The sequence below is a fragment of the Danio rerio genome, chromosome 4 (genome assembly GCF_052040795.2).
Source record: "Danio rerio strain M-AB ecotype USA chromosome 4, GRCz13ab, whole genome shotgun sequence".
NCBI classification, from domain to species: domain Eukaryota; kingdom Metazoa; phylum Chordata; class Actinopteri; order Cypriniformes; family Danionidae; genus Danio; species Danio rerio.
This window is the reverse complement of record NC_141024.2, coordinates 2,099,648-2,119,531: the sequence shown is the minus strand read 5'-3', so window position 1 is coordinate 2,119,531 and position 19,884 is coordinate 2,099,648. Positions and strand designations below refer to the sequence as shown.

The 19,884-nt window shown below is 32.1% G+C and overlaps 1 protein-coding gene across 1 annotated transcript; it reads left to right on the top strand.

Annotated features, from left to right (window-relative positions):
• Positions 1-5,435: 5,435 nt before the first annotated feature.
• nudt4b (nudix (nucleoside diphosphate linked moiety X)-type motif 4b) lies at positions 5,436-18,255 on the top strand. The gene is given in 5 exon segments (NM_001004648.1): positions 5,436-5,754; positions 14,149-14,259; positions 15,238-15,282; positions 15,391-15,478; positions 16,935-18,255. Coding segments are annotated over 5 exon segments (537 nt in total). The 5' UTR covers positions 5,436-5,658; the 3' UTR covers positions 17,132-18,255.
• The last annotated feature ends 1,629 nt before the right edge of the window (positions 18,256-19,884 follow it).

Sequence of the window (19,884 nt, the reverse complement as noted above, 5' to 3'; positions counted from 1 at the left end):
GACTTGCTTCTGGATTATGTAACTGTCTCTGTAGCAGCGCTGCAGTGGCTGCAGTTGAACTTTTCTGCAGCGAGGACACATTTCTCCATCCGCTGTGTTTGTGTCTGTCTGCAGGACGTTTATAGGACTGGGACATCCAGTGCAATCAAAACAGTGTCTTGTTGCTGCTTTCTCATATCTAATGAGCCGTTTGTTGTGTCTGCAGAGTCTGAATGGCTACTATTACGGCATTTCTGAAGACTTTGGCAGTGCAACTTGTCATGATGTTGGTGTGTTAACTGTGTTTGTATACGGTCGCAAATGGAACTGATTACTATTTACTATTATAGTCTGTTACACTCATCAAAATAAAAGTTCCACAGAAGAACTGCGTTTGAACATTCCATGTGACAGTTTTTAAAAGAGAAAGGCATTCTAAAATTCTAAAGAAGCGTTTGTGGAATGAACAGATTCCTTTGATGTTAAAACTGAACCATCGATTGCAGAATATTTACATTGAAAAGTGTAGCACATTAACAGGTGAGCATTTCTGAACCATAATCCTTAGGGCCAGACAAAACCTGCAGATAGTTTTGTATTATTTTGCTATTTCTGTGCAGATAAATCATATTTGTAAATATTTTTATATTCTGTGAATATTTTTAGCGCATGACTAGTGTTTAAAATATGTTTCTATTAATATATATGTATAAATAAATATATATAATACAAATTATAGGGGCATCACGGTGGTGCAGTGGGTAGGACGATCGCCTCGCAGCAAGGAGGTCGCTGGTTTGAACCTCTTCTGGGTCAGTTCAGTTGGCATTTCTGTGTGGAGTTGTTCTCCCCGTGTTGGCGTGATTTTCCTCCGGGTGCTCCGGTTTCCCCGACAAGTTCAAGGTTGTGTGTGTGTGTGTTTGTATATATGTATATATATATATATATATGTATATATATATATATATATATATATATATATATATATATATATATATATATATATATATATATATATATATATATAGGTATATGTATATATATATATATATGTGTGTGTATATATATGTATATATATGTATATATATGTATATGTATATATATGTATATATATATATATATATATATATGTATGTATATATATATGTGTATATATATATATATATATATGTATATATATATATATATATATGTGTGTGTGTGTTTATATATATATATATATATATATATATATATATATATATATATATATATATATATATATATATATATATATATTTAAAAAGTATAATTTTTTATTTCAACTTTTAAAATGTTTAGTATAAAAAGTTTTATTTTATTTGTATTTATTTTTAATTCCTAACTCATATTTAATTTTTATTATGAAAATCCAACTTGAATTAGTAAATCTAAAACTTGAAAATTCAGATAGTAATTCCATAAAACACAGAAAATAGTTTACAGATTGCATTGTAAAATATTGTTACTTATAATAATATTGAATAAAATAAAAAATATAATAATATAATTATAATGTAATAATAATCAAAATATAAATAATATAATAATAATCAAACTATAATATAATATATATATATATATATATATATATATATATATATATATTTTTTTTTTTTTTTAATATAAATATATTTTTATATATAATATTATTTATATATATATATATATATATATATATATATATATATATATATATATATATATATATATATATATATTTACAAACATTTACATAAGCTAATAATCAGATTAAATGGAGTCAAAAATCTGCAGCAGGCACAGTAATCATTAATATACAGATATTTCTGATTATTAATAGAGTAAACGATGGACAGTGGTTCTTGTGAAGCTTCATCTTCAGTAATTGTGAATTAAAAAGTCAAGTTCAGTGAGTGTGTAGCAGCTGTTGCTCTGATCAGATCCATGTAATCTCATTAAGGCCGTGAACAGATTCACGCGTCTCTCTTCTGTTTCTGAATCTGTAGAGCTGAACGTCCAGGCAAACCTTTATTTCCATTATGCTGCTGTCTGATTAATGAGCCTAATGCGTGTTTAGTGTGAAGTACTGCTCTACGTCATCCTTTACTAAGCCAGAGGAACAGATTTTAATGGACTCCTCACCAAGCAGATGTCGGTAAATCAGTAATTCACTCATTAAAGGCATGACGGCTGCAGGCTTTCGGTCTTTGGTTAGTTATTAAATCTTCCTGGGCAAGAACAATGTGTTCACTTAGTACTGTAAATGTTATTCATGTCAACTAGCACTATTTATCAAGGGACTACAATAAATGTGCCATAGAAATGCACATCATACATCACAAAAATAATAAAAAATAGCTTTAACTGAACTTTTTTTTAATTATTATTATTGTTTATAATGCCTATTTAATGTCATACGTTTTTACTTTGTCATGACATAGGATAACTATGACTTTATTTCTCATTACAATTGTCATTAAGTCATTGTTTATCTTATATTTTCAGCCTGTCACCATGTAAACATCATTATCTCTAATGGCTTAGAGATATAAAATATGTTAGACTAATAAAACATCATAATTGGGAGAAACAAATCTCTTAAGTATGTAAAAATAATAATAATAATCAGTTGTCAGATTATGACATAATGATAGAAAATGAAAATTAGGATGTTAAAATGATGATGTACTGTCATATATTTGACTTTTCTGCCTTGGTTTTATCTTATAATCATGACTAGACAATTATTATTAATATTATTCATTCATTCATTTTCTTTTTTGCTTAGTCCCTTTATTAATCTGGGGTCGCCTCAGCGGAATAACCGCCAACTTATCCAGCATATCTTTTACGGAGCAGATGATCTTCCAGCTGCAACCCATCTCTGGGAAACATCCTCAATCACACTCATACACTACGGACAATTTAGCTTACCTAATTCACCTGCACCGCATGTGTTTGGACTGTGAGGGGAAACCGGTGCACCCGGAGGAAACCCATGTTAATGCAGGGAGAACATGCAAACTCCACATAGAAACGCCAACTGAACCAGCTGAGGTTCGAACCAGAGACCTTCTTGCTGTGAGGTGACAGAACTACCTACTGCGCCACTGCATCGCCCCTTATTAATATTATTATTGTTAATTCATTCATTTTCTTTTCGGCTTAGTTCCTTTATTAATCCAGGGTCGCCACAGCGGAATGAACCACCAACTTATTCAGCACATGTTTTACACAGCGGATGCCCTTCAAGCTGCAACCCATCTCTGGGGAAATTTTTACTAATAATAATAATATTAATAATAAAAATAACAACATTAATTATTAATATTATATTCAAGGTAATTACTTTGAGTCAAAATTGAGATATATAAGGTTAAAATTATAGTCAGAATTGTCATAATATTGTTATCATAATCATAATATTAGGCTGTATCTATGAATTGACATTAAAATAAAAGTTGAAACTAAAGGAAATTAAAGGATTCCAAGTCATAATTATGAGAAAAAGTTATAATAAATTGTCAAAATTTGGACTTTTAGTGTCCTGACAAGACATTTTAAAGTTTTTTTTGTGTTTTTTCATTACAATTAGCCTAGGCAAGTGACCCAGCTCTACAAATATTATCTGTAAATGTAAAACAAGTCATTATAAGTGCTTATTTTCGCTCTCAATCTGCTGCCTCGTATCTCATTTATCTCACTGATAACACAAACATGCTGTCAGATTCTTTTCTTGTCAAAGTTAAACAGTGTCATCATTCATAATTCAATCAGATCGGTACCTGTAAGCCAAAGTCCAGCTGCTTGCTAATCGCTATAACAGAAAAACACAAAAACAGGACAGATAACTACTACATGAAATATATACTCGATGCTGTAATGACCTCTTATTTAAACAGTTATCCGCAATGCAATAGTAAAAGAGCAGATTTATAATTACTATTGTTATTTAGATTTTTATTATTTTCTTTTATTTATTATTATGAATAATACTAAAATATACAATCACAGTAAAGAACAAAAATTGAAAAAGTACAATAAATAAATAACCCAAAATAATAATAAAAAATATAGACAGAAAGAGTATATGTACATTATCACACGTTAAAGAAAAAGATTATATCATTTACACATTGTTAGTTGTTGTTAAAGTCTGTTTTGTAATAGAGTTTTAAATAAATAGTTTTAACGTAATAGTGCGTTTAAGTAAGCAAAATATTTTTTTTAAAGTTTGTAAATTTACATGTATGTTTATAAAATTGTATTGTTAAATTAAGAAAATATATTTTCTTTTCACGTAAAGGCTCTCTTTTTTGCAGTTAAAACAGTAAGGAAAAGTCTTTATTAATGCATGTTCTCAATTACAAAAAGAGAAAAGTCCTTCAAATGCTTAATAGATTAATTGCATTGCCAGATTAAATGAATTGCAGACTCTGGGTGTTGATTACAAAAGGAACAGTTTATATATATTCAGTTCTGTCTACAGTTCTGTGTGGTTCTCGAATCTGATTGGCTGATAGCCGTGATATATTTAAGTAATATCAGCACCCGTACAGCCTCTTTACCCTTTGTGTATTACTCCGCCCTCAAACAGTCAGCAAAAAGCAGACACTACAGATCTAAAGTGTAAAAGATGCACGCTCAGCTGTTTAACTGTCAGCTTATGATTTGAATCCAACGCGGAAGAAAGTAGTTCCTCATACAAAAGGGTTTTTGAGACTCTCAAAATCATGAGTCTCAAATCATGTTTGATTTTGTTTTTATATACACAATTATGCTGTCAAACTGTTGTATAAACGCAATATCACACTCGTAGCAGTGCGATATGGCTGTAAATCGGCACTGGTGGGGCATTAAGCCGCACACCTCCCACCAGTGCCGATATACAGCCAAATCGCACTGCTACGAGTGTGATATTGCTCATATATATATATATATATATATATATATATATATATATATTCTGCATCTTACTAAGAAAGTATTCACTTCATGTACGATGGATGTATTTATGTCCGTTGGAATGAGGCTAGACATATTTTTTCCAATCAATATCAGGAACAGCAATAAAAAGAGCTGATAAACCCTCTCTCTGCGGTTTATGTGACAGGAGGCCACGCAGTAATGCGGTAACGGAGGCTTTTTAACGGAGTCTGGAGAGCAGTTCACGGATCCGCCTAACGGTGGTTTCAAGAGCTGCTACCGTGAAATACAAATCTTACTACGGCAAGGGTTGTATTCATGAATATTAATTAGTTTATGGTGACGCTACGGCGATCTCTTCCAATAGCAATCGCTGTTGATTAATATAAGCTGACGTTGCTAGGTAACCATCCAATACCGACGGTTTAATATATGAATATTAAGTAGCAAGCCGTCAACATACTATCCTTAGTAATTTCGCACCCGGCCCACCACGCACGTATATATACCGGGGGAAAACGGCAGATTTTGACCGGGCTATGGATAGCGGAATCGAGAGAAAGCGTTAAAGAGTCGAATTCGCTGGATTAAACGCGAAGGAATGATTTAAATTGGATTAAAAACCCAACGCATACCCGTAGGCTCGGTCCAGCGCGGTGCTGGTCCACATCTGACCGTCGGTGGTGACTCACGGAGATAGGGCCGTTAACGGAGCATTGCTGACCGGTCCGATATATATCTACGGATTTCAGCATGAAGTTTAAACCGAACCAGACGCGGACGTACGACCGGGAGGGATTCAAGCGGCGAGCGGCGTGTCTGTGCTTCAAAAACGACCGGGAGGATGAGGTACGGAGAAATTAACGTTAACGATAGTCTAAACCGCTCAGATCATAAATCAGTGTATTAAAACGCACATACACTTTTACACGTATCAGGATAACTGACGTTTATACGTGGATACCTGTTTGCATAACTGTCAATCAGGTTCTGTTATGCTCTCATATGATGTCATCATTGATTATGATATGCTTACGTATGTAAATAAATAACGCATTAATTAATATATTCATAAATGTTGACATTAGTGTTCCTACTTTTGTAAATGTGCAAGCCTGCAGACAAATTAATACTATACTACACTATAGAGGCTATCCAGAAGTGTTTACATCTGGCTTCCTGGAAATGATCTGAGATCACTTTTTCAAAAACACCTGATGATGACAAACTGAAGTTTTTTTTTTTTGCATTGTGTTTGTGTGTGTGTGTGTGTGTGTGTGTGTGTGAGAGTGTTCAGATCACTGCACAGTGTAATCTGGAGCACATCTGTTCATTTAATTCTCATCTAATCTCTGTCACACAACGCTGTGCAGGCCAAAATCCCATTGATCCTCATTAGTCGAGTTAACCTGTTTCAACTGCATAAAAAAACATTAGAAAACTGAAGGAATCCTTTTATTTGACTATCTATCTATCTATCTATCTATCTATCTATCTATCTATCTATCTATCTATCTATCTATCTATCTATCTATCTATCTATCTATCTATTATCTTTTTGTCTATCTGTCTGTCTCTCATGTCATTGCACACAAGTCCACTTGGTCCTGACTGTCTGTGTGATTTGTCCTGTTCCCCATGATGAATTATAGGCACTTTAGACTGTCGGTCACTGGGCCTCTTTAGTGCAGTTATGCAATAAAAGCACGTCAGACTGCAGCTCTCCGAAACTCCCCATTTCTGCATGTATACAGCCGCACCAGGTTAGTGTACTTCTGAGAAAAGACCGTCCCGAATAGACATTAAAATTTAAATTCCCTGGGGCACCCTCTGAACCATTACTTTGCAGAATGTATAGCATAATGTTTCTATATCAACTCAAACCTTACGATTGTTTGCCTTATCGGCTATAGATCTATCTTTTGCTGTTTTCATGATTGGAATGATCACCTTTATTAACTGTTTTTACTGATAAATTAAAGTAACGCATTGCATTTTATGACTGAAGTCACTCTAAAGTGTATTAATTGAGGTTTTGGTGTTTAACATAGTTCATGAAGTAAAGTATGAATACAGTCAATTAATTACTAGTTGAAATAGCTTTTCTTATAACTATAAAACGTTTAAATGATCTTTTGTGTGACTAGTAAAGTCTCAAGTGCATATTTTAAATAATTAATCCCCTAATAAAATGCACCATGAGTGCACAAAACAATGACATTTTGAAGAGAAAGCAGTTATTCAAAGTTTAATTACATTCAATATCAACTTTTATTTAAGTACAGAAGTGCTGCTACCAGAAGTTTGCACTTTTTTTTAATGATGTTTCACTGTTTCCAAGTAACTGAACAGAGGAATCTCAGTTGTTTGAGCTGCAGTGTGGTATTGCTGGTGTAAATCTGGGGTTGCTGCTTATCTCCGTTGTGGATTTACCCATAAGAGTGGCTGTTCAATCACGCTCACTGATCTCAGACGAGCTCCATAAACGGCCCTGCATGCCAACTCCAGACTGATCCACAGTCAGTGCATGTCTGTGTAAATGAGGGGAACTCATTTGAAATGGCTGCTCTTTGTGTTGGAGTGAAAGAGGGTGAGGATAAGCGAACACATGAGTCAAAATCCCTCCCATTCAGAGCACCTAATACACACTCACTGAGACAGAGAGAGTGTTAGTAAAACCCAAACATCATCCTAGAGATATTCTGCTAGATTTCTCTCAATGCATTTGTTCAAAAGAGCATTTTCATGTTTTTGGCGTCCTACGAACTTTTAATGGTGAACAGAAAATTTAACACATGTATGTTTTGCTTGTGCATTTACTCCGATTGGTAAAAATGACTTTAACCAGAGATTGACTGGTCTAGTTTTGGGCAATTCTTAGACGTCTAGACTTTCACTAACTGCCCAAATTTAGCTTTGTTTAAGCCAAGCTGTCTTTGTTTTGTTTTCTACACACAATAGACATCTAGACATCTAAACATAGACGGATTGACCAAAACAAGGCTAAATTTGTGCTGTCAAAATCCAATAGTTGCCCAAAACTAGACCAGTCATCACACTAAAAACTGCAGAGTTCCACACAATTATTATTGCCCCAACACAAATGGATCATGTTAACTTAATAATTTGTCCAAATTTTAGTGGATTGAGCATAAAACATCAAAGTAGTCCTGAAGAAAGCGTCTGAATTGTGTTGTTTCAACTTAAACAAGCTGCAAAAGTAATTTTTCTAAGTGCAGGAATGTTTGACTACACATGTGAACTCAGTCTAAACTGTTTATTTGATTGCTAGTGTAATTTTGGGCAATTCTTAGAGGTCTGTTTTTCAGCCCAAATTTAGTCTCGTTTTAGTCAAGCCGTCTATATTCGGATGTCTATTAGACTGTTAACCACAAAACCCTAGTGGGTGATTACAGTGGTCAATATATAGAGAATTACAAATTAAACATTTATAGTATACTAAATTAACTTCAATAATTTCAATGAATACTGGATTTATTTCATACAGTCTGTTAAATGGGTCCACATAGGTGTCTAAAATGGGACAAATGCCTCTGTGTTTCTCCATTTAGCATCATGTGTGTATTATAAATACAGACCCGTTTTCCTAGAAGCAGTTAATGTAAACATACAGCAGCTTTAGAATAGGTGGACATGCTACACTGCTAAAACAGTCTCATGACACGCATTCACGCTCAAGAACTATTTCAATCAAATTACAGTGTGCAACAAGTGAATTCTGGGGCCTAAATCAGCATTGATTTGCTGCACAGAGAAACTGATATTTAATAATAACAACTGATTAAAGTTAAATATTTGCTGTGAGCTCACAGGCTGTTAATTAAACATGTGTTTTTCTTTTGCTGAACTCATCACTTTATCATCACTCATTACAATAATCCAGTTTTTCTTTAATTCATCCCATGAAGTTTTCTATTGCTTAATTTGATTGTGTCATTTGTAATTCTTCATGCATTGTTAGGTTTTCCCTTTTTTTAAAGCTGATAAGTCTTAAATCTTTTTGTTTGTTTGTTATTCATAAATACTGTAAAAACAAATCTGCAAATAAACAGTTTTACCTTTTTTTTGTAATTCGTTTTTCAAATAATTTTGCTTTTAAGTTGCATTACGGGATCTTGAAGGATATTGAAAAGTTTGAAAACTTAAATGCACACTTTTAATAGTTTAAAGTGATCTTTTTTTACTACGCCAGTCGTCTGACTGTTTATTAAGTGATGATACTGAGCAATTTTTTTAATGCGTGTTTAGTATCGACTGATATCAGGAACTGCTTAGATTCAAATCCACAGACAAAATCAGATTCGCACCATTGTGTCCTTAAATGTGACGCTTGACCCCGTGTTGCTCCAGGCTGACTGTCCTTATTATAAGTTCATGGTGCTCTGCTGGGTGAAAGTTGCAGGAAAAGTTTGTTTTCACCTGCTCTGGGCATCTGTGGTGTTTAAAATCATCTTAAAGTGTTTTAAATGCAAAGAGTGGTCATAGCAAATGTTGATTTGATTTAGTTAATAGAAATTAAAATGTATTTATGCCTTATTTTTGAAAGTATCCTCATTTTACAGCATTTTTACTAGTGCCTAAAGCTTTGAACAGTACTATAGCTTTGCAGGTAGACTTTTTGAAGGATCTTTGAGATGTTGCCAAAGTTCTTCTGGATTTAGTTTTTTCATGTCTTTGTGCCATTCCAGACAGGATGATGATCACATCAGATCTCTGTGTAGAGCACTGGCTGTTTTCAGACAGTAATCTCACCGTATAATTATTGACAATAATATTTGAACATGTAAATTGATATTTCAAACTGACATGCTACAGAAAAATATAGAGCAAACCAGCTTTAAACCTTTTTTATGTGAAAATACTGTATATATTTTGCTGCAGTGATTATTACATCAAAAAGGAAATATGAATGCATTAAACTTTAAATCAGGATGAATCTCTGCTTTATCTGATCATTCTGCACCCAGTTGGCAGTAAGCAGCTGTGATTTCGTCATGTCATTTAAACACTTGATGATTCATGTTTTGCGCCCACTTTGTTTTGATTATTGACATCCTTGATGTGTCATTGAGAACCTTTTCATGTCAGCATAAAATCACAATATTTTAATACAATAATGAATGTGATGCTGCATTTCTAAAGAGCAACATTTGATCGCTTAATATTAATTGAGCGTAAAATGTATAGTAAGAAAATAATATTGTAATTTATTATACTTTTAAATATACATTTAATCGAATAAGCACAATGCATGATATACTGTTTAGTTTGTCAATTGTTTTTGCGCGATGTATTTGTTTTGCTGCAACTAAACTGATTTGTAAAGGTAAGAAGTGGGAGAAGTAATTAAAATTACTGTTAGTAATTATTTAAGATTAAATAAAAACCTTGCATTAATGAGAATCTGAAAATATATTTTGTCTTAAGTCATGAGGTACTTCTTAATTTAGTACATCGTAAAGTATATCATGTGAATATATTTGCAACTTTATGCTGTTTTTGTTTTGCAATTAATACATTCATTTATTTATTTATTTATTTAACACCTTATAAAATGTATTTTTGTTGGAATCAGTATTGGAATATAATACAAAACCCCTCCATTTTTGATTCCTGATGACCTTTTCAGCGTTAATTTTGCAGTAAACTTGACAGACTGCATTGTCCTTATTCTCTTGTTGTTTTGAGGTCAGAAGTGATGCTGTATGGACTTGTTATGATGGGATTCATCAGGGTGGAATTATGGAGCTGTAAATTACTGGTTGTGGTCAAATGTTTCTCAAGCCTGTTTGTACAAGAGCTTTCATTGTCGTCCGCTTTTGCTAAACTGTACAGTAGTGTACAAGAATACACCGCTGTTTTGTTTTGTTCATAGATGTTTTGTTGTTTTAGTGGTAGAGAATAAGCTCTTTTTTTCCACCTTCAGCTCACCATATGCTCATGTGTGACTGTTAAGGTTATTTTAGTAAATGACAAGTAAAACTAAGACTAATTATTGGTCAATTGTTTTTTGTTTATTGAAATAAAATTAACAATTAACAATAGATGAAAAACTAAACAAAACAGTTACTAAAAAACTAACTGAAATAAAAAAGTCAATTAATTAAAGAAGCAATTGTCAAAAATAATCACCGTTTTCAGAAGTAATAAGCTCTCATTCTGTGGTGGAAAATCCAGATAGATTCTGTGGTGGAAAAAGTACCAGACAGAGCTTTACAGTCAGGCGCATGATTATATACAAAAATATATTTTCTATATAAACACAAAACATATCCAGGGCTCAACAATAAGGACTGCCCGACGGCCCGGGGCCAGCGTGTGAGATGCTCGGGACAGTAGACAGGATCGTTACTGGCCGGGCCACTGATGCCCTGTCACTAAAGTTTAATTTACCTGTGACTATTTGTCAATTGCTTGCAAATACAGTCAGAATAGAGAAACCGTTTGTGTTTTTCAAATGCTACCTTCTCGGTTCCTCTTATCTGATTGGATGTTGTGAGCATGTTATTTTTTTCCCGTAACAACCAGTTCAGCTAAGAGACAGCAACATCAAGTGATGATGCTAAAGGAAAACATTTGTCTCTAACCTCTTGGAAGCAGACATTTACAAGGGTACACCACGACTACAAAAAATGAAGTGATGTTTTGTACAGTTTGCCGTTAGTTTGGCAGGTCAGTCATCCTTTGTTTTGCTATAAAATACCTGCACATTTTGCTACTTTTATTTGCAAAACACTTTAACATTTTTTTAAATATTTAAATTCTAGATTTACAAACATTTTGACATTTTTTTATTATTTGTGGCTAAGAAATAGCTATTCATTTTTTTTGGTGGGGCCAGTGACAATATTGGCAGGGCAAGTAAAAATCTGAACCACTGGTCCGATCGGGCCAGTAGAAAAAAAACCCCTGAACCCTGATATGTTTTCTTAATTTGCCACAAAAAGCTATGTTTAGTTAGTACTGTACATGATCTTTAATATCAAGAAGTTTGTCTTAAATCTTCATTATTATTTATAGTTTTATTTATTCATTTGCATTTTGGATTCAATGTTTATTCTAACAGTTATTTAAATTTATGACTAAGAGGTTTGCACAACAGTTCAAACTAGATGTATAAAAACTAAATAGAAATGTGTTTGCAAAATAAAAACTAATAAACAAACTGAAACTAAACTGAAATTTACTGAAACTTTAAAATAGTATAGGGTGAATAAAATAAATGCTGGGCAAATATTAATCACATCCAAAATAAGAGTTTGTTTTGACGTGTGTGTGTGTGTGTGTGTGTGTGTGTGTGTGTGTGTGTGTGTGTGTGTGTGTGTGTGTGTGTGTGTGTGTGTGTGTGTGTGTGTGTGTGTGTGTGTGTGTGTGTGTGTGTGTGTGTGTGTGTGTGTGTGTGTATGTGTGTGTTACATAAATTAATTGCGCATATGTAATACACACATGCATAAAAAAACTATACAAAACAATTGTTATATAGATATTTAAATGTATATATTTTCCGTCATTCACATATTTCATATCTAAATAAACACTTCTCAAATATTTGCTTGCATTCGTGTATTTATAATAAATATACACGGCACACTCACACATATATTACAATCTGTCAATACAGACTTAATTTGGATGTGATTAATCACGATTAATCTTTTCCCAGCACTAAATATATAATGTATAATATACAAAAACGAGTTTAAAGTGCTAAACTATAGTATCCTGGTTGTCTGTGGGAGAGCAGAACTGGACAAACGTGTTTAAAGGAAACAGCGGTGTAACTGAGAGTGTGTTCTGATGCCACATATAAGCTTTCCTTTGTGATTTGCGAAACACACACTCACTCTTGGAAGAGGTGACCTGTTCCTCACCGTCAGCTATGTGGCACATTGTAAAAATAACCTCCGTCTGGCCCAGGACATGCCAGGTGACAGCAAGTATCATGAACTTGACAGACGCACGTGATGTCACACTGACATCGCATCAATCCCACAATCCTCTTAGTGCAGGAGACACCTGAGAGCCAGTCAGCAGCTGGGGGATTAGCCAATCAGAGAGCAAGATGCAGTTCTGCTGCGTCCATCTGTTAAAAGTCATTCACAATAGGCTTGTACAGGAATACTGTACTACAATTAAAACTTGCAAAAAGACGTTTGGTAATTGAAATAAAACCAGATTAATTTTTATAATAATAATAGTAATAGTAATAATAATAATAATAGTAATAATAGTAATAATATATATTTTAATTTTATAAAAGTGTTTTACATACATTTAAAAAGTAAAAGATGGATAGAGGCATAAAAGACAAAGCAATTATAATAAAAACAAAGAAATATATTTTTTAAAAATACATTAAAAGCTAGCCCAAATGAAGTTTATTTAAACATAAATGTATAAATAAAGATAAATGAATTCATCCTAAAATTTGAATAATTATAAAGAGTAATATCTTTTAAAAATTATGTTAAAAGACAAAGTAATTATCTATGCACATTTAAAAAAGAAATGCTGGGTTGTGTTAGCCTAATGTTGGGTCCATTGTGGACAAACCAAACATTGGGTTAATTTTGTTTAATTAAATTGAAATTGCACTTTTTTTAACCCAATGACTGGGTTTTTCTGTGTTTGACTCCACTGTGGGTAATGATAACCCGGACAGAATTTATTTTTTTAAAGTGTAGTTATGTTGTGTTGTATTGTATTGTATTGTATTGTATTGAATTTCTGTCCCTTATTTCTTTGAATAAATATAAGATCATAACCTAAATATTAATAATAAAAAACAACAAAGCAGCTAATAAATCAACTGAAGTATACAACTAGTGTAAAATCACATTATTTAATGTATTTTTATTTCAAATAAAACTATATCCATCACATATAGTGTAAAAATAAATCTCAGAACATTACAACATATAAAAAAGTGACATTTATTTACCTGCTTTCAGATCCTCCCTCTGCCTTAATTCAATTTAAGTTTTAATTTAATGTAATATTTTGATATTTATTACATATATTTATATGAAATCACTAAATATTGGCTAGTGTAAACCTGGATTTCTTTTTAAAGCACATTCAAAATAAAAAAAGGAAATACTCCAGTTACATTTTTTTTAAATCCACATTTCTATACATTTTCTTTGTTCTGTGAGATTCTTCTTAATCATAAACTGGTCTAAAAAAAAAGGTCTCAATCTGTTTCACACTTTGTTTCGGCAGGTTTTGTTGGTCAGCAGCAGCAGAAACCCGGATCAGTGGATTGTTCCTGGTGGTGGAATGGAGCCGGAGGAGGAGCCGTGTGGAGCCGCAGTGCGGGAGGTCTATGAGGAGGTGCAACATTATTATTATCATTTCACATCATTTCCAAGAGTCAAAGCAACACGTCAGTCAGTGGTGTCCTCATTTGATAAACAGTGTGATAGACATGCCCATATTCAATCATTCAATATATCATAATAATAATATTGATATCATCATGGGCATTTTGATAATACAATGAATAAATATTTATTGTTTTAACATTTTTAAAAAATATTCAGATTGTATTTGCAGTGGTGTTCAGAAATGATTGGAGACTTAATTGGTTCATTAGCTTATAGTATATCTGGCCAACTACATGCTGAAATAATGAAATGCTTTCTTATTTAATGCCTAATAATGTTTTAAAATCATAGTTAGAATCTGATCAGAAGTGGTAATGATTTTATTAATAATAGTGTTTTATTTAAATGACCTTTGTGACTGATAAATCTGTTTTTATATTGTTGATTTTAATGCACTAAGTTTACTAATGATATTTATTGTGAAGTGTTTACTTACTATAGTACTTAATAACTCTTTTACAATTTAATTTAGGCATTTATTTATTCAAGCATGAATATGCTATAAAGCAATAGAAAAAAAGTGACTTTTTTTAACATTTCTAATAGTTTAAAGTGATATTTTTGTCTGGGTTGGGGTTGTAAATTACACTACAAACACCTTCTAATTAACTGGAGCAGGTTTTCTGTTATTATACAGACTTATTTCTTTACATATTGTTATTTTTTATACATTATATTATTTCAAACTACTCAAATGTCACTAAAAGTCCCTTTGTTAAACTGTAGAGTTGAATTTTCAACATCGAAAAGGGACAGAGCAGAGATCAACATCCCATAATGCAATTCACAACCGTAAATAAACGTAAAGCACTTTTAATTAACTGATCATTTTTACAATATAGAGTGTGATGTTCTTGACCGTATAGCTAATTTCTGTAATGATATGTGTATATTTGACCAGTGTCTGTCTCATTCTCTCCCTCAGGCTGGAGTGAAGGGTAAATTAGGACGTTTACTGGGTGTGTTTGAGGTAAAGCTCCTCTCTCTCTCTCCTCATTGGACGGTTCAGATGAATGAATGGATGGATGTTACGTGATCATAGACCCTCACACTGAAATGGTTTATTTTTCAACAACAGCAGAACCAGGACCGGAAACACCGGACATACGTGTATGTGCTGACAGTCACAGAGACGCTGGATGCCTGGGAGGATTCAGTCAATATTGGTGAGTTTGCAGATTTTTGAGCTGGATCTGCCAGCTGTTTGTTCAGCTCTCGGCTCTACTGAATTTCCTGCTATTTCCTGACTGTGTTTATTACTGACACTGGTCCATATGCTGTTGGTATAAAAGTCTATGTCCAAGACTTCTGTTTGCATGTTTTTATGTATCCATTATATGCAATTATTATATTTATTTTATTTTTATTTTAACCATTTTTTATGTATCCAATACTTGCATTTATTTATTTATTTATTTATTTGTATTTATTTGTATTTATTTAGTTACTTAGCTAGTTTATTTGTGTTTTATTATGTTTGTTTTTAAGCATATCTTTTTTAATGTTTTGATTATTTACAATTATTATGTTATATTTATTTTATTTTTATTTTAACCATATATTTATGTATCCATTATATGCATTCATTTATTTATTTGTTTTAATATTTGTGATTTTTGTTTTTTGCTTTTTTGTGTGTGTTTTTTATTATTGTTTGTTTTTAAGCATATCTTTTTTAATGTGTCCTTTATTATTTCCAATTATTATATTTATTTTATTTTTATTTGAACCTTATGTTTATGTATCTATTATTTGCATTAATTAATTAATTAATTTATTTATATATTTATTTATTTTTATTATTTTAGTTTTTTTGTTAGGTTTGTTTTTAAACGTATCCATTATTTGTGTTTGTTTATTTTTTTGTGCGTGTGTTTAGTTTTTTGTTTAGGTTTGTTTTAAGCATTTTTTAATTTATTCATTATTTGCAATTATTATATTTATTTATTTATTTATTTATTTATTTTTATTTAGGTATATATTGCTGAATCCATTATTTGCATTTATTTATTTATTTTGTTGGTTTGTTTTGTGTGTGTTTTTAATTGTTTATTTTTTTGAGCATATTTATTTTTTATATAACTGTTATTTGCAATTATTATTTTTATACATCCATTATTTGCATTTATTTATTTATTTATTTATTAGTTTTTGTGTGTTTTTTTTATCATTGTTTGCCATTATTATTTATTTTTGTTAATATTATATTTTAACCATATCTTTATGTATCTATTATTTGCATTTATTTATTTATTTTATTTGTGCGTGCGTGCGTTAGTTTACTTTGGTTTCAACCTTATTTTTTATGTATCCATTATTTGCACTTGATGTGTTTTATTTTATTTTTACTTCATACATTTCTTTATCCATTTTATTTTAATCATGTCCTTTTTTTTAGGACAATTTAACTGTTTTCATTCAGTCCACATAAATTTGTCAAAACAATTAACTTCATCGATTTGTGTTCGGACATCAAGAAGGAATTGTGTGAACCCAGCATTTCTTACAGTGAACACAATACATATTTTGCTTTAGTCTGGTTCAGTTTTTTCCACTGCACACCCTGCAGTGCATTTATTTAACAACACTAATGCCGCTTTTGCTACTGTGTTTGCCTTGTAGGCCGTAAGCGAGAGTGGTTTTCCGTGGACGAGGCCATCAGAGTCCTGCAGGGCCACAAACCGGTTCATGCTGAATATCTGAGACGCCTCCGGATCAATCGCTCATCCTCCACCAACGGGAACCTGCTCCTGCCGCAGACAAACCCCAGCAACCTCACACCACTCTTCAGCACACCAGCCTCAGCTACTCGCAGATAGGACATGCGCACACACACTCATCACTGTCTACATCACACACCATTTCCCTGCATATATAACACCTTTGGGATGTTCTGTAGAGGGACACATCAAAATCTGTGTGGGATTTTGAGTGAAGAATGCCTTAACGATTTTTTTAAATGTCCACTGATTGGTTTTTAGTAGTGCTGGGCAAAGATTAGTAATCACCATTAGTTGCATCCAAAATAAAAGCTTGTTTGGATATAATATATGAGTGTGTGTTATATATATTTAACATGCATTTGTGATAAACACACACAAAACTATGCAAAACTAATTTGGTACATAGATATATAAAATTTGCATCATATATTTTATATCTAAATAGAAATAAGCATAGTCTCAAATATATGCATGCGTGTGTGTGTTTATTTATATATATAAGCATAATAAATATACACCATACACACACTTAAATCATGTCAAAACTAACTTTTATTTTGGATGTGATTCATTTACGCACAGCAGTTTTTAGTTATTGTGTATATGAATAATAATTATTGACCAGCATCAATCACAAGCTAGTCATGTGGAAGAGCTGTTTCCCAATTTCACCTGCAGAACTGGGCATTTTGGGATTGTGATGTAGGGAATGTCTGGTTCGTTTGATTTAACTCAGCGTTTTGCCTCTATGAAGTGACTCAGCTAGCGCTGTCACGAGCCCGGACGTCCCTTTAAGACTCCTAAATCTCCTAACAAACCCTTTAAAACTCCCTTCGCTGCTGCTCCGGACCAGATAACTGGATTTCTGAAAGCATCAGAGATTCGGCTTGATGAGATTTGTGGGAATTATTTGTGAGCCGGAGGGTCGTAATCTGAACACGGTCTCTCATTTTATGCTTTGATTAAAAAATAATAATAATAAAAGGTTTGTAAATATATATATATATGTACTAAAAGACTGAAGATAACAGATGATGTTTCTTGGTTTTTAACCTCAATGCAAGTGTATTAATCTTTTCTGCTCTTAACTATTTCTATTAGGATTTTTGAAGAGAACAGAACTGTGAATTTAGTCTGAGAGAAGCATGAGATGTTAATGGGTGAATCCCACTGGACCAGTCGACACGCACAGGACATTTCTCACTACACTGAACAAAAAATAGGCAATTATTTAATGTTTATGTTTTATAAAATATATATATATATATATATATATATATATATATATATATATATATATATATATATATATACATATATACATATATACATATATATGTATATATACATTTATATATATATATATATATATATATATATATATATATATATATAAACAGATAAATTTACATTTATTTATATATATATATATATATATATGTGTGTGTGTGTGTGTGTGTGTGTGTGTGTGTGTGTGTGTGTGTGTGTGTGTGTGTGTGTGTGTAAATGTATCTGTTTATGTACAATATATATATATATATAATTATTAAAATAATAGCATTGCAAAATTACTATTTGGTATAAATCTGAAATTAAAATATTCATATTTTATAAAATATAAAACATCATAATTGCTTATAATGAACTCATTTGAATGTAATTTTACAATATAATTATTATTACTTATATGTATGCATAATATTAACACGTATGTATGTGTAAATATGAAGAGTTCAGATGCAAAAACCTCTAAAGTGTCATCTGAAATATTCTTCTAAAATTATTATTATTATTATTTTCATGCTCCTTCCTGTTGGTTTAGTAATTTAACTCTTATGGCAATAAATATGATCTTTTCATTGCCTTTAAAGTGAAATAACTCAACATAAACATGAGGAGGAGGCTGAGAAGAATAATCCTTTTGGAAGAAAATGTCAGACGTCCCTTAAAGGCTTGTGCATCTGAACTCTTCATATATATATTTATACATATAATATTTGTGGTTCTATATGACCTGTAAATGTGAGATTCACCCAGCTGAATTTCTGGCACCAGCAAAGCCTTGAATATCTGTCGGATCAGAGGTTTGGGTGCCTTTTTCCTTCTTTAAAACGTAACAACACATTGTACTGTCATTGTTTGTTTTTTATTGTTTGAACCACTGATGAACATTTGTTTCTAGATGCTGCTCTGAAAGCGTGTGTGTGTGTATGTGTGTGTATATGTGTGTGTGATATGGGCTAACGAACAGGTCAGTGCCAGTCTTTCATTTAAAGCGAGCCGTTGTACAAATGACACTTTTCTTTAGAGTACACGTGAGATGTGAAGTGTCAAAGGAAACACTAACTATAAACAACTAACTGTACATTTCCTAAAACTTTTGGACCATGTCCTTTAGTAAAACAAAACACAACAACAAAAAAAGTGTTATGGTGGAGTTATTCCCCACACAAAATTGTACAGTCTAATATTTTGGGTTTTCACAATGAATTCTGATGCTTTGTGAGCCGTAAAGCGTAACTGCGCAAGACCTGAGGAGTGTTTTGGTGGATTTACAGGTTTGTGAGTCTCTTACCTGTTTAAAGATGCCAACGGGTCCACAGTTTCTGTATGTTTACTGTAATGTGTACAGATGTTCATAATGGATATTTTTATTTGTCAATAAAGATTGTATCACAAGGATGACATGCGAATTGATTTGTTTGTTTGATGTAAACAGGGACTTTGAATAATGAAGATAAATTCCTGTAACTAGTTTTACACTTTAGTTTATACTTTACACTGTAAACAAATCTGTAAATTGGCAGTTTTCCGTATTTTGTGATTTTATTTTTTATTTTTCCCCCATT